The sequence below is a fragment of the Panthera pardus genome, unplaced genomic scaffold (genome assembly GCF_024362965.1).
Source record: "Panthera pardus isolate Hobbes unplaced genomic scaffold, ASM2436296v1 HiC_scaffold_16, whole genome shotgun sequence".
In the NCBI taxonomy this organism is placed as follows: Eukaryota; Metazoa; Chordata; class Mammalia; order Carnivora; family Felidae; genus Panthera; species Panthera pardus.
This window is the reverse complement of record NW_026526721.1, coordinates 74,657,446-74,673,086: the sequence shown is the minus strand read 5'-3', so window position 1 is coordinate 74,673,086 and position 15,641 is coordinate 74,657,446. Positions and strand designations below refer to the sequence as shown.

General features: G+C 44.0%; 1 protein-coding gene across 1 annotated transcript in view; it reads right to left on the bottom strand.

The window, feature by feature from the left end:
• The window catches only part of MB21D2 (Mab-21 domain containing 2), a 113,904-nt gene extending 109,504 nt beyond the window's left edge, over nucleotides 1-4,400 (bottom strand). The window contains exon 1 of the mRNA XM_019463521.2: nucleotides 3,757-4,400. Within this exon, the coding sequence (XP_019319066.1) occupies nucleotides 3,757-3,967 (211 nt within the window). The 5' untranslated portion in view covers nucleotides 3,968-4,400. The remainder of the gene's footprint in view (nucleotides 1-3,756) is intronic.
• Nucleotides 4,401-15,641: the final 11,241 nt, after the last annotated feature.

Sequence of the window (15,641 nt, the reverse complement as noted above, 5' to 3'; positions counted from 1 at the left end):
CAGAACTACAGATTTTAACATTTTATTATAATGGCCATTATTTTCTCAAACAGAAATTCAAACAAGTGACTTTATTATGGAATAAAATACTTGAACTCAGACTGTTCCAGAAATCAGCTCAGACGCTGCTTGGATCACCCTAACACTCTAGCTGAAATCAGAAACAAAATCTTAAAAGAAGAGGTAGCAATTTTTGTAAACAAAGCCTGTACTCTGCACTTAATGCATTTATTCTTAATAGTTTCTCCAGTAGAGAAAAGGAATATGTCTTATTAGAGGCAGGCTGTTGTGAGTTTGAGCATTATCAGTACCATTTATTAGCCATGAGACCCTAGATGTGTCTTAACCCTAGTAAATTTCAATACCCTCATCTGTGTAATGGGAAAGCAATACCTACTCCTACGACTATGGGAAGTTCCTGGCCCTGAGAAGGCAATCAGTAAATGAGAGCTATTCTAATAACTATGCCATGGTATCTACCATTTGGACTGTAGGGTAAGTGACCACTTGGCTCCTTCCTGGCTTCTATAGGTCCTGCATACCTCCTGTTCTGCATCTGTTCAATGGGGACACAACCAGTCTCCATCCAACCTCACCAGGGAATGAAGATAACAAAAGAGCTAGCAGAGACATTATGCAAATACCAAATATTATTAAAATATTAATGAACTCTTGCAATTTCCCTGAATTTTGATAAATGGTGTTTATTATGCACTGCCAGCCTCTCACACAATCTGGGCTCTCAAATATTAACTAGATAATAACAGCAATCATTCTCCTAAAAGACCAAGGTGTAGAGAAATAAAGAGTGAGTCTAGATGATTCCAGCCAACATCTGCCTCAAAGGAATCAGAATCTCTGTACAAACACAGAATGTCAGGAAGATCACAGAGACCACAATGACCACCAACAGGCTCAGATCAACCCCAAGGCCTATTAAGAACCCTGCTTTGATAGGACAATGGACTTTCTTGGTGCTGACAGGTCACTGATTATGACAACTACCTACCACCACTATACTCTTCTGCATAAAGTTGCCTCCAAACTAGACAGAACAAAAACGGCCTGAGAAGGGGGCTAGGGTCCAGACTAACAATCTTATAGACAGAGAGAGGCTGTTCCCCCAGCTGCCTAAAACCAGAAGTAATGTTATCCACAGCTCCACTAAAGGTGCTTGCACCAAATTCCTCTACTGTTTCATTCTGTGTGAGGGGATAATGTTTTTAAACTGCTGACAATCCTCAGGTACAGCCAGCTCAGATAGAAGCAGAACAAAGCCAAGAGGAGTCACCCCCCCCTCCAAAAAAAAACCTACCAGAAATAAGGGCCTGGTGCCACCCCAGTGACACCTTAACAAGCTGAGGGTCATTAAGACACCTCATTTGCATATTCATGAAAGACTCAAGGCTGTGTGGCAAGTGAAACAAAGTGCACAAAAAGAGATTTTGTTTTTTAAGCCAAGCGAAAATCCGCTTTAGAAAAAGTAAATCCACACGGGGACACTGGCTGTCGCCAAACCTTCACTTGTCTAGAGCAGCCAGCACCTCATTAAAGGAAAGCAAGGAACTCACAAATGAATGCAGCACCACACACAGGCAAGCTCATTTGGCCATCTGCCTTCTAGTGTCCAGAGGGGCAAAAGGCTTAAATGACACTCTCCTGAATTTTCTCTCCTGCAGGTGGAAATAGCAAATTCCCAGGGGGGGCAAGAAAGCCTTCCCTTGCAAGGTCAACCGGATAAAAAGGAATAGAAGGGAATTTAGCTTACCTGTCAGCACAATGCCTCTGGTGACATTAAACACATGTATATATGAAGCACCCCAGAATCATTTACCCTTCACATCTGGGTGAAGGCTTTGCTAAATCAGTGTCTCCGCCATGGGGTTAGCAGAGAAGCTCCTAATGAGCAGGGTATAGTTAAACTTACCCCTCCCCACACCCACCCATTTTTTTGTTCCATGACTATTCTGAGTGATGGTGACCCACCACCTTTCTCTAGAAAACAGTCTAGAGCAGGAGACATCGGAATTGATGCGGGGGCTCTAACAACACAATGGCAGACTTCCATTATTTATGTCAAAGAGAAAGGCCATGATTAAGCAGCTGAAATCACTGCCCTGAGCCTTCTCTGCATATCCCCACCCTCCTGACAATCACTATACTTGTTTTCAGATCTGGAAGCTCACTCCCACCAGGTTAGGGAGTTGTTTAAAAAAGAAAAAAAAGGAAAGAAATACATTTAATTCATCTAAACAGTTGAATGGTCGAGTATCTCAATAGGGAGCTTTTCAACGTCCTACACAATTTAGGATCCGCTTGGGCAGCCTGGAGCAAAGGGTGAAATCCACCCCCAAGTTTCCACAGACTTTCTCCAACTTCCCAAAGCGTTACTATTACCAGCCCCCCACACGTTCAATCTGTATTACCCCCGACTTGGACTTGGGCTCTGGGAGCAAGAAAACGAGAGAAGAAGGTACCCCATGATAGCACCAGCAACGACAGCCAGCCAGCTGACATCCAAGTAAATGGTAGCAGGAAGGCAAAAAGCGCTGTTTTCCTCAAGCCCTTTTTCAATAAAATTTTCCACGACCTGGAAAACTGGCTGAGGACGTATTTGTAGAGGGCACAGAGCCCCGTGTTAGGGCAGCGCCACACTCGAGTCCCAGTTCTGCGAAACGTTAACGGCCAGGCCACGTACTGCATGCCCCCAAGGTTGCACTGGTGGGGCTGCAAGCTACGTGGAAGGAAGCCCCCAACAGCGGACACTCACGCTATGTACCTCAGCAGTAATAATTCGAACGATAGGACACTTGAAGGGGGATTTGCTCTCCAGGTCGGCTTCATGATTACCCTTTACACACCATCCGACAATCTGTTGAGGGACCTGTTAGGTGCCCGGCTTGAGGGTGGGAGTAGCGGCATTATTCTAACCCCCGAGGTCTCCAGGATTCGAAACTAAGGGCGCCTCTCTGGACCAGCGCAGGGAAATTACACAAAGAGGAGGGGGCTGGCGCTTCTTGGGGTCCGAGCTCAGAGCCTTGTCATTTACGAGCTGGGAGTGAGGAATTCCGAGCTCTGCAAGAGCCCCGGAGAAGCACAGGAAATGCTTCCGAGCGCTTCAAAGGGAAGTCGATTTGCAAATCAAAGTTGCAGGAACTCCGGGCGCCCAGCCTACTCGAGCGGGTTACTAGGGAACACCCAACAAGTTTGGTCACCGGGGGCTTGGCATGACAGCGCCGCGCCGCAAGACTAGAGAAGCAACTTGTCGCTCGGGCGCGGAGCCAGAGCCCTGCGCGGTCTCCGCGCCCCAGGCTCTGGCCAGGACCCGAGAGTCGGCGTTCGGAAGGCGCAGGTCCGAACCTCCGGAGCCAAATCCCTTCATCGAAAGGCGCCTCGGGGTCTCACCTGGACCACGCGGTTTCCAGGGGCTTCCCCCCAACAGGGCGAGGTTTCACCACCAACTCTTCACCTGCCTACGAGCCCCTGGCCGGTGAGAAATTAACAAAAGAGCCAGCGAACGGGGTTAGAAGGGGACCCGGCGCAAAGTATACTAAGGAAGGCAGCTCGGCTTGCGGCGAGAAAGAAGGGAAGAGCGGAACAGGGATGGGTTCTACCACAGGCACCCGGCTCCGGGAAGGAAAGCCAGAAGGAGAGAGAGTGCGAGAAAGGGGGAATGGGTTCTCTACCCCTCTTCTCATCACACACAGACACACACACACACGCGCGCGCACACACCTCCCCCTTTTTCCTGCTTACCCAGCATGGAAAAGATGAAATCCTTGGCTGTGTGAATCTCCAGCGCTCTCTGGTCGTCGTATTCCCGCTGGTCGTGCTTCGTGAATTCTTGGATGAGTTTGTTCAATTCCTCCACCCGAGCTCCCGACCTGAAATCCAGCTCCGGGAACGTTGGCTTGTTGTTACAGCCCAGGGACGCTGCCTTGCTGGCGGTGGGAGCCGCCATCTTCATGCAAAACGCGCCGAGTAGCAGCTCCGCGGCGGCGGCAGCACCCACCCCCGCCCCCCACCCCGCCCCCCCCGGGCCTCCTCCCCTCGCCGGCTCCCTGGCTGCGGCCCCGGCCCGTGGGCGGGCTGGCGGGCGGGCGTCTGGGCGGGCGGTCCCGGCTCGGTGCGCTCCGGGCGTCCGGGCTTCGGCAGCAGCTGACTGCAGCGAGGGTGCGTGTGTGGCCCCGACACCCTTCCCTGCGGCCCCACGCGGGCCCCGATGCTGCAGGTCCCTGCCCTCCCCTGGCCCCGGCTGGCAGAGGCGACAGTGGTCTTACAGCCAACCGGAGCTTCCCCCCGGAGCGAGGAAAGTGAAGTGGAAACAATGTGAAATTCACCAGCTCTGAAATCAACAAGCTGCCGGCTCCGGTGTTACGGAGCCAGCACCAGCGTCCCCATTTAAAGGGACAGCGCACCCAGTGGAAAGAAAAATAAATAAATGACAGAGGTCTGCGCGCCTATGCCATTTGCCAATCTGTACTCAAGCAGACGTGAGAGTTGTGGACTATTCTTTCCCTACCTCCACCCCCTTTGGGGGCAGGGCTTGCCAAGCTCATTCAAGGAGGGGGGAGTCTTCCTCTGTCTGATTTTAAGGGCGGTGTTCTGAAGGAGGACATCTCATTGGGAGCATTTCCATCTCAAAATCCCCAATGCCTTTAGGTGGTGAAGGAAACTGCCTTAAGGAATAAATAAGAAACCAATCTTCTGCCCTTTTCTGCACAGATTGAGAAACATGATAGAATTAAACGTATCCAAAAAGTGCCCCCACGTGCCATATAGACACTCCCATTAGCCACTACAGTATCCCTATCTTTGCCCTAGGTAATTAATTTTCCAGGATAACACCTTATTCAACTTAACATATAATGAGTTAATGAGGCACAGTCTGCTCTAATATGAAGATAGAAAAACTAAATGGTTGGTGTGGGTGGGGGAAGGGGGGCAGAATGAATTACCCAAGGTTCCAATGAATGTTAAATGACGAGGTGAGCATTCTCTCAAGGAACGTACACCATTTGAGCACCCACCATTTGCCAGGCAGAGTGCCAGAATCTGGGTGGACAGTGATAAGACAAGGGACCTCTTACAATGGCATTGTAACTTACTTCACAAGGCAGGTTCCATGTAAGTCATAGTCCTTCAGGCAGAATAGAATCTCACAGAGGTTTTTAGTGTTTATGAGGTTTTTGACTCACTCTAAAGGCCTATTGGTTCTTGGAAACAGGTTGTCTTCCTAATTCTCTACAATCCATCTCCTCTGTTCCACAGTCCCTGATTCAGATAGGAAGGACCCTTTTCATTTTCTTACAAGTGTTCACTGCCAATGATACAAGCTCTTTGTTAGTCTGGGTTCTGTCATACCTTTCCCTATAAGATAGAGGTGGTAATTCCTATCTCAGAAGTCGTTTTAATGATTACATGAGATAAAGTTGGGCAAGCCCTTAGTGCAATGCCTGACATAATAGGCAATAAATTAAATGTTAGCTACTGTTACTGTTATTATAAACTTAATTCTTTCTCTTCTCCAACCTGTTCTCCATATTGTTGCCACAGTGATATTTATAAAACACAGATCTGGCCACTGACATTTCCCTGGAATTTCCCTCCTCCTTACTCTCTTCCCAACTTTACACCAAAGCCAATTCCATACCTGCACTTTCCTGAAAGCTTTCCCTAACCCTTCCCCCCTCAACCTGGTGGCAAAGTCTCTCTCCTTAGAATCTCCCTCACACCCTTTTGGAAACTTATGTGGCACTGATCAATTTTGACCTTGCTTTTTCATGGTTGACGCAAGTTTGAAACAATGAGATTCTTTAGGAGAAGGACTACTACATCTTAACCATCTTCGTATTTCCCATAGCATTTAGCCCTGTACAAAGGTCCTCAAAGTTTATTGAATCAAGAAATGAGTGAAGAACTTTGGCAAAACCAGTTACTTTATGTTTGCTTTTGGTTTCCTTTTCTTTGAAACAAGCTTTCTCACCCACTCAGTATTAAAGAAGTTACCTGACCAAATAGATGCTGGGTTTTGCGGGTCTGCTATATGGCCCTGACTTCTCATCTGAGAGGGTTATTACCATTACCTGGGCCGTGGTATACACTATGCAAGTGATTGGAACTCCAACACAAATCGATCTGCTCCCATCTGTCAGTGCTTCTCTCATGATCAATGGTAAGCATCTGTAAGACAGCTGGCTGAGGCACAGTCATTCCATGGATCGGAAAGATCCTAGTTCACCCATGCAAGTAATAACCTCCAACCTACATGATAGCAGTTTGAAATAATTCAGGCAAAAAAAAAAGTCAAGACACTTTGTCTTTGTTGATTTCCAAAAGCATAAATAAGGCATTTGCTCTTCTCTTGTTTCTACCTTTTTTTGTGATACTTCTATTCACCGAGAGAAAACAGGTAGTTAGCAGAAATTGCTCTAATTGTGCCTTAGCCCTGGGCCTTGGATGTTTTGGGTGAGTGAGTCAATAAATGGTCTCTCTGTTCTTCTACATTGTCTGTTCTACTTTACATGAGCCAGATCCGTACTCTATGAATCATTGAACTTTAATGAGCCTATATATTTACAGAATGTCCTGAATAGAAAATGAAATATCTTTTATATGCTCTTATAGTACTCTGATAAGGTGGCATAAATATCTCTTGTCGAATTGGCAAAATAAGAAAGAGGATCAGGAACCATAATTTCCTGAATTGGTCTCTTGGGAGGCTTTTTAATCTTTGGACCCTAGTAAACTCATGAGCTCCTCAAGGGCAAATGCTGGGTCTCTCCAGCTTTGTAAACACTGCATTTGATACAGTTCCTGGCCCATGTTATGACCTTAATTAGTATGTTTGAATGAATGAGTGAATGAATGAATTAACAAATTAATATCATTCCTCAAAGTCCAAGAAGTCAACATTTAGGTGATTTTTGCTACCATTAAACATCCAGTGTAAACTATCTATGGTTTCCCAACAATCACTTAAGAATTGTTATAAATACAGGTATTTCTGCTAGAATTTAATTCAGTACTTCTATTTTCATGCCTTTTCTCCCCCTGTGTAAAAGAAAGGAAGGAAATGGGGGTGGGGGGAGTGAAGAGAGAGAGAATAATTATCAAAAGATATTACAGAGTGTCACAGTCCTGTAATAAAAGTGCCCATTTCCAGAATTTTGACAAATGACTCGGGAAAGGTCAATGGAGTCTGCCATCTAAACAAGCACCAAAGAGAGTCATTCCTTTACTTGCTCCCCTAGCCTCAAACAGAGCAAAGAAACTCACTGCCTTTCCAAGCTGCTGTCCCACTAGAGGTGAAACTTGCCCCTCTACTTCCCCACTCCCAAATTTTATTAGCTTGTGAAAGAAGCATTCTGAATATTGCTTCTCTGGGGCTGTTTGTTTTTAAATTCAGCTCTAAAGTTCTGTGGCAAACTCTCAGCCATGAATAACTGGGCTGTTCAGAGCATGTATTAAAAATAGCAAGCTCCACATCCACATGATGGATTAACAAAATGTAATTTTAAACAAAGTTGCTCTGGTCTGATGGAGATTTAAATAGCAGCCCAGGCTACAAGATCTGGCCTTCTAGGGTGGTTAGATTGTCAATAAAAGCCTAACAAATAGAATTGGCCCAAGCTTCTTGGATTTGAAAATGGAGGCAGGAAAAAGAAAGACAAGCATCACAGACATGTGGGATGTTGATGGTAGAGAGACAAGGGATAAAATCCCATCTGCCATCTCCATTTCTTTTTGCAGGTAAGACAACTTGGCACAGAAGGGGAAAGCGGAGGTGCCTACGTAGACAGTGCTGTTTCTAGCTCTCAAACTAACTTCAAATTTAGTAAATATTTATTATGTCTCCAGGCCACCAGAGGGGGCATGGAAAAAAATCCCCTGAAATTTGACCAGAATTAATAAAACAAAAAGACTAGCCCTCGGGCAAAATGCACTTATTGCTCTTAAAAGTTAAATCTCAGTAAACCAGGAATTGCTGATGCTTGAAATGGCTTGGCCACTGCTTTTCCCCCACCATCAGGACTAGCTGAGCAGAATTCCCTTGGCATCTCACAAAGGCTTTCACAGGCACGCAACCCAGTTGGGGTAATTTTACCTCTGGTGAGACCAGGGCCATGGAAATGTTAGTGAGGTCCCCAGAACAGTCTGGATAAACATTTGACCCAGTCTGTCCTTTCTATCAAGGTGAGCCTCCAAGTGAAGTGCACCCCCATGTGACACATGCACCTGGTTCAGACAGCCCTGTTCCACCCTTGCCTTCAACCCTGTGACCAGTAGCCCTGAGGGCCTGGGGACTCTAGCTATAAAGAAACTGTAGCAGCGTAAATCTCTGCACCCAAATCTGTCCTTTTATTCTCTCTTGTAGCTCCTGCTGTCCTCAGGGGAGCCAGATCTGTACGTGTGGAAAGAAAACGGAGCTAGGAACGGAGATAACAATATCTGATAACAGTTATTAACAATTGTCATTTCTTACAATGATAGAGCACTTTACAGTTCAACATAGCACTTATCACAAAAAATCTGTTTATGGATCCTCACAACCTTCCACTAAAGCAGGTGAGTCAGTACTGTTATTATCATTCCAATTTTAGAGATAAGAAACTTGGGCTCAGAGAGAGGGTGATTTCGGTGAGGCCACCAGCTAGTAATTGTCTTTCTTCAGCTCTCTAGTTAGAAGTCATTTCCTGCAACTGGCTTTTCCCCAACATCTTCCACCTGCACGTGCCCAGGTCTAGGTCACGTGGGCTCTTTACAGCCACTCATTGCCTTTGGTTCCGTCACTATTTTTTCACAAACGCCATTAAAGCGCCTGATAACTTGTCTCCCCCACAAAAATGTGTGCTATATGCGTGCAGTGGCTATGTCTACCTTGATCGCAGATGCATTCCCAGTGCCCATCACTGGGGTTGGCACCCAGTAGGTGTTCAACAAATGTTTGATGAATGAAAGAGGAACTGAATAGGCAGGTGGCTGGTTGCAGTCCCAAACTCAGGTTCTTTCCATCAAACCTCACGGACTGTGTTGTCCCCAACCCACTGAGTATCCAGAAAAACACCAACAATCTCTCCTGTCTTAGAGAGCCTGACACTTTACCCAGCATTCCGTATGCACAATCTGATCCCAAAGCCCAATTCAAGTTCCATCACGGCAAATAAAACCTTCGATTCCTCTTCTCTCTACCTTAAAATCTGAACACAGGCCATTTCTTCAATAAATTCTCTGACAAAATAACTTAACAAAACTTAATTAAACATTTCAGTTCTCCCTTCTTTGGGGGGAAACCCTGTCTGCTTGACCTCATACACCAGGCAAGAAAAAGGAAAGTGATGAATTGCTCTAGAAATCCTCTTTCTATGAATGCCTTAACTCCATCAACTGTTCTGAGGAAACTGAGGGGGTCCCCCTTACCAATCTCTTGACACTGTTCCATCCCCTTCTAGCCCTTAAACTTGCCAAAGGGCCCAACTACGTGTCTTCCACACCAATGCTGTGTTGTATCCTGTGACCTTGGATACTGGGACACGGACTGAGGGGAGAGCATAATACCTTGTCAGTACAGACTAGAGATATTTGGTTTGTTTCTCTGTGAATAATTGAATGAAGGGCTATCACTGGGAAAAATAATTTGTGTTTTTTCTGGGTGGCTATAGAGGGGGGAACACAGAGAGACAGGTGGTAGTTACAGAAATACAGGCTTCAGCTCAGGATACAGAAGCATTTTCCAGCAAGGAGAGGCACTCTGCACAGAATATGCTGCCTTATGAATTAGGAAACTCAGCATCACAGGAGGTGTTCAGAACCACATTACCCACTTGTCAGGGTTACAATAGAGAAGGTTCCTGAGCTGGTAAGGAGCTTTGACTCTGACCCCTGAGGTGCCTTTCAGCTCTGAGAAGCTATGACTCTATGAATCTTCGTCAGTTAAAGTAATAACTGACAACTCCTTTCCTACAAGGATCCACTGCACAACAGAACTATGTTCTGAACTTTTCACACAAGGTGTTTTATATCCATTTTCACATAAGGACCCAAGATTGAGGATTGTGTTTTGCTTTATCTAGGCTTAAAATATATTCATATTTCATTGTTTCTGGTTTCCCTACTGTCCTATTCTAGCAGGCTATTTTTTTCCACCCCATGATATAGACATGCCACAGACATCACACCCACATCCCACACCCATATCCCCATTCCAAAAGCTCTCAGGCATCCCACACCCAAATCCCCATTCCAAAAGCTCTCAGGGAAAAAGAAGAAAAATAAGGTCTTTCCTTTAGCACATTTATTTACACACTTATTTTATAATGATAGAAGCTGGCTCTCTGAGCAGACCTATAAAATGGAGCAGGGAATGGCAATGATGCCTGTTTTGTTTTCTAAAGCTTATAAAAAAAATGATTCTCTAAATCCTGCACTATATAACAAGCTTATTTGGAAAAACTTGGCTTTTTTCCCCCATGCCCAGTGCAGTACATGAATAGGAGTTATTTCCCCTCATCCGAGACCTGGTGGGTTGAGTTGTGGTCCAAAGCTCATTTTAAATTCCAAGTTGCAAAACCTGGAGAGAGGGCATCTGAGGAAAACTCTGACACTCCTTCAGCTCTGACAACATTATCACACACAACTGTAAGTGTACTTCCTGGACCCCGCCTTCATATTGTGGTTTCTCCATTAGTAGTTTTTGGGCGTGAACACACACACACACACACACACACACACACACACACACAAAACAAAGAAACCCTCAGATAGATTCTCCAGTGCTTCTACATAGTCTAGTGGGAAAACAGGAGTAAAAAGAAAAAAGAAAAGGATAGAAATATAAAAAAGGAGGAAAGACAGAAAAGAAAACCCTACAACCCCCTCTATTTAATTTCTAATGATTCATGTCTATTTAAACTGCCCTGGGGATATGAGTATGTGCATTTTATTATAATTTGCCTCATAAAGTTTGTTTGGCTTTTTTGTGGGAGGAGCAGGGGCATATAGATCTGCATTATGAATAAATACATTTAGATAGAATCAGTGGAATGGAAACCAGGAGACTGATTCTAGCCTGGCTTTCGCCCATTAGTTCGTTCCATGATGGGTGGAAAAGCCTCTCCTCTTTGCTGAAGCTCCTTTTCCTCAAGTGTAAATGAATAGAATAAGGTATCATCCAGGCGTGACATTCTGAAACTGTAACTCTGTCATGAAAAGACAAATAAAGCAATCTTGTGCTGGGTGCAATTTCTTGGTACATTTTGTTTGTTTGTTTATTTTTCCCCAGTCTATTCTTGCACAGCTTGACATTCCATGGTAGGACGTTCCAAGAATCTTTTGTTTTTAGGAAGTCAGCTCTGAAAGAATTAGCCTGAGATCAGGAGAGGAGAATCTATAAGTGCATTAAGACCCCCTCCTTGGCACATTGTGGCTAATAGCCACTTATTCGCTGCTGGTGGGGGGTGGAAGCAAGATCTGCTGCTGACATTCACTGAGCAGCTTGGCCCTGGGGCATAGACATATGACCTCTGTGTTCTTAGGGCCCAGCTAGGGCCCAGCAGGTATGTTCAGACTCCAGAAATCCTTTTCCCCACAGGATGAGAGGAAACAAAAGATACCCAAAGAAAGCACCGCAGGAAGTATTTATAAGAGGCTGCAAATGGTTATAAAATAAAACTGGCCCTAAAATTAGAAGCAAAGGTTTGAAGTTCAGAAGCCTAGGTGAGGATGAATGTATATATGGGCCTTTAGAGCTGGCTTGTAAAGCACTTGCAGACAAGGAATCATGGTTCTGGTAAAAACCTTAAGGAGTCTATTTATTTCCTTACAACTCAGTTATGGAAGAAGTCTGGTCCTAGAAATCTAGGCTGAAGTTTTTTTTAAGTACTTTGGAAGAGAGCAACTTTATAAATCTCAGGTAGTAATTGCTGAAAGCATGATTAGTAAGGAAAGAAATTACAACCATCCTGCAATAAATAATATTTGAGTATGTGTGATGACAAAAAACAGATGCAAAATTAGGGATATTATAGCCATGCATCAAAATAAAAAAATGGCAAAGAAGGGTGAGGGGGAGTTAAGCGTTCTACCAGATTAAAAATTTTAATCATACAGATGAAGAAGATGACGTTCAGACAACGGAAGTGATCTGCCTACGGGAGCACCTAGAGTGGTCGGACTGGGATGGGTTTCTGCCGTGCATATCAGCACAAGAGCCAAAACATGTGAGGGCAAGTTCGAACCTAGTAAATGGCTGCCAGCGGGTATTTTCCATAAAGCTGTCTTTTTGATTCCTTCACTTAGTCAGCAAATATTTATTGAACTTCTATCATGTGCCAGGCACGGTTCTAGGCACTGGGATGCAATGGTGAACAAAGCAAAAAATTCATGTCCTCCCAGAGCTTGTGGTCAAATAAGTCACTTAATTTAAATGATAAGCAGGATATTTTGTGCCTGACATCTCTATCAGTCCGTGTTCTCTGGAGAAACAGAACCAATAGCCCATACATACATAAGGAGAGATATTTCAAGGAAAAGGCTCATGCAGCTGCGAGGGCTGACAAGCCCCAAATCTGTAGAGCAGGCAAATCCAAACTCTAAAGGGCAAGTTTGTAGGGCTGGAAACTCAAGCAGGAGTTGAAAGTCTTGAGGCAGGATTTCCTCGGAAAACTCTTTTTTATGAACTTTCAAGTGATTGGATAAGGCCCACCCACATTATTGAAGATGATCTCCTTTACTTAAAGTCAACTGCAGGTGTGTCAACCACATCTATAAAACACTCTCTCAGTAATACTTAGATTAGTATTAAATAACTAGGTATTATATATAACTAAATTAAATAACTGTGTACCATAGCCTAACCAAGTTGACACATGAAACTAACACAAACTAACCATAATGCAATCTATCCAGCAAACATTTATTAAGTGTTTATCACATGTTAATTTCCGAGATAAATCATGTATAGTCCCTGCCCTCTAAAGGAAGAGCATAAGTCATTTACTTAAATCAATATGTAAAAATATGAGTCTAGGGGCGCCTGGGTGGCTCAGTCAGTTAAGCAACTGACTTCAGCTCAGGTCATGATCTCACGGTTCATGAATTCAAGCCCCACGTCAGGCTCTGTGCTGACAGCTCAGAGCCTGGAGTCTGCTTCGGATTCTGTGTCTCCCTCTCTTTCTGCCCCTCCCCGCTTTCTCTCACTCTCTCAAAAAATAAGCGTTAAAAAAATTTAAAAAAAAATATGAGTCTCTACCAATCCATAAGGGAGATAGAGAACAGCTGTCTTTGAGGGTTTGGAAGAAGAAATGGTACTTCTAGGTAAAGAAATCTGGAAAAGCTGAAAATGCAAAAGACAACTGACCTTGTCCTTAAAGAATGGGTAAAATTAGAACAAGGAACACAGGAGAGTGGATTCCTAGTAGAAGAAATGGCATAAGCAAATGTGTGGAGTCAGGAAAATGTGTGATGTATATAGAAACATTGAGTGGTTCAGTTAGGCTGGAAATATAGAGCATTCATCAAAACCTCTTTTATTTAGCCTGTGATTACTCAGTGCTCATTCCAGTACTCACCCAAGATATTAAAATATTTGCTGATGAAACAGAGAGATCAAGAGACTCCTCCAAAGTCACACAGAAAATCTTCACACACAAGTCAATGCCATTTTCTTTCAGAAGCTAGATACTGTTGACTCTTCAAAAATGAGTTTTACCATGCCTGGTAAAGGACCCTCTGCTTTATCTTTGTTGTTTCAGTTGAACTATCCTTTAAAAAGTCATTTCATTCTTTGATATATGGAAGAAATTAATTAGGCCCTAACTTTCAATGCATATAAAGTCTCAATGCCCCAAACAAGATGCTCAGAACTTTCTGTATCATAAAATTGAAAACTTACTGCTTTTACCACTCAGCTGAGGATACTTCTTGTTTTTTTTCCCCCACTTTGGTACTATAATTAAATGGCTATGGTCAAAGGAATGGCGTGCAGACAGAAAATATATATGGGAGCTACAGGGGTCACAAGAAAGTAACAGTCATTCAAGACTTCTTCTATTTCACAATTGTGTGCTTTGCATATTCCGCTTATTACAATTTTTCTCTGCCATCTTGTTTTCATGCCCCATGCCCCTCCCTTATTTTCAGGAAAAGTGGTTGGTCTAGCAAGTCACACGTGGGCTGTGTCCTATTTCACTACCGGCCTTTCCTATCCCCAGTTTAAACTCAATCATTGTTTTGCCTACATAGGAATTCATGTTTTCTACTACTAAACTAAGCATACATGGGTTTATTCTCAAAATTGATGGTTTTATGGCTCTCAAAACAATGTGCTTGGCTTTGAGGCCAGTGTAACGTTTTAAAAAATTAAGATAATTATAGGAATTAGAGGATTTCAGACACTTCCCAAACAAGTCTTTATTCAGTTTCATACCACTGTGAATTGAGCAACAGCAAATTGTCCCTCTTCTTCTCTCTCTGTCCCTCCTACTTCCACTGTGTGAAAGGGAAGCTGAAGACCCAAACCAGGAAGTGACATCATCAAGTGCCTGGTTTCATATCTCCATAAAGTGCATTAGTTTAATTAAAACTATCAAAGAGATTAGTAAAAGGTAGACTGGAGAGAAATAAGGTTATTGATCAGAGGTATTAAATAAACGAACATCACCAAGAAGTGGATGTTCAAAGACATATGGAATGCTCAAGGGGAATCAAAGTCCAATTTCCTCAGTAATAGCTGAATATTTGTCTTGTGGCGATGTTCTTCCATTATTTCCAAGAGTGGGGAGATCTAGAAAGTGTCTAAAGGCTTGGAGTCATAACTTTACTTTAAAATTACCTGATACTTTAGATTTGTTGTATATTATCTCATTTCAAGGCTAATCTCCACAACAATCCTGTGGATAGGCTGACCTTGACTCACAGACTGTTGCAACACATTTTGGAGGCAGGGCAGAGTTTGACCCTCCACAACATGTGAATAAGACCTGGCAGGCGTGTGTCGAGAAAGGTGCCGGCGTGTATTTCAGAGGTGCAGATGTGGAGAGACAGACACGAAACATCTTAGTGAAGAGAAATGGTAATCATACCGACTAATGGTCTTTGTTAAATTGAATTTCTCCAAAAGTGGGTACTCATCTATTGTAACAGGTTTATTGCATTTCACTCCACCTCAAGATAAGGTCACATCCCTTAGGATACAAAGCAGAATCTCTCCTAAAAGAATAGGCATCCTCAGAGACCATCATCAGGGCAGAGCCAGAGCCTCAAAAAAGTACTTAGCTAGGGCAGGTCTGAGGCAGGTAGGAAAGAAACCTCACTCAATTGGGATTGGAACTTGAAGAATGTCAAAACTCAAAATTCACTACAGATGGGTCAGGCTTCAGGTGGCAGACTGTGTGTGAGGCACATGTGTCAGGGGGGTGAGACGTCTGTTCCTCCCAGGAGGCAACCACATCACGGAGTGGGGTGGGAAGAACTACAGGTGTGGATGGTCATTGAAGGAAAAAGTGCTGTCATGTGGGGATGTGCAACCAGTGCGTCAGCAAAAAATGTCTAAATGTCTTTGGGAATAGGAAATCTCAGGTGGCCTAGGATTAGCACAGGTGCAGCCCCTCCACTCAGGGATCCTCATCCTGCCATTGCTCTCC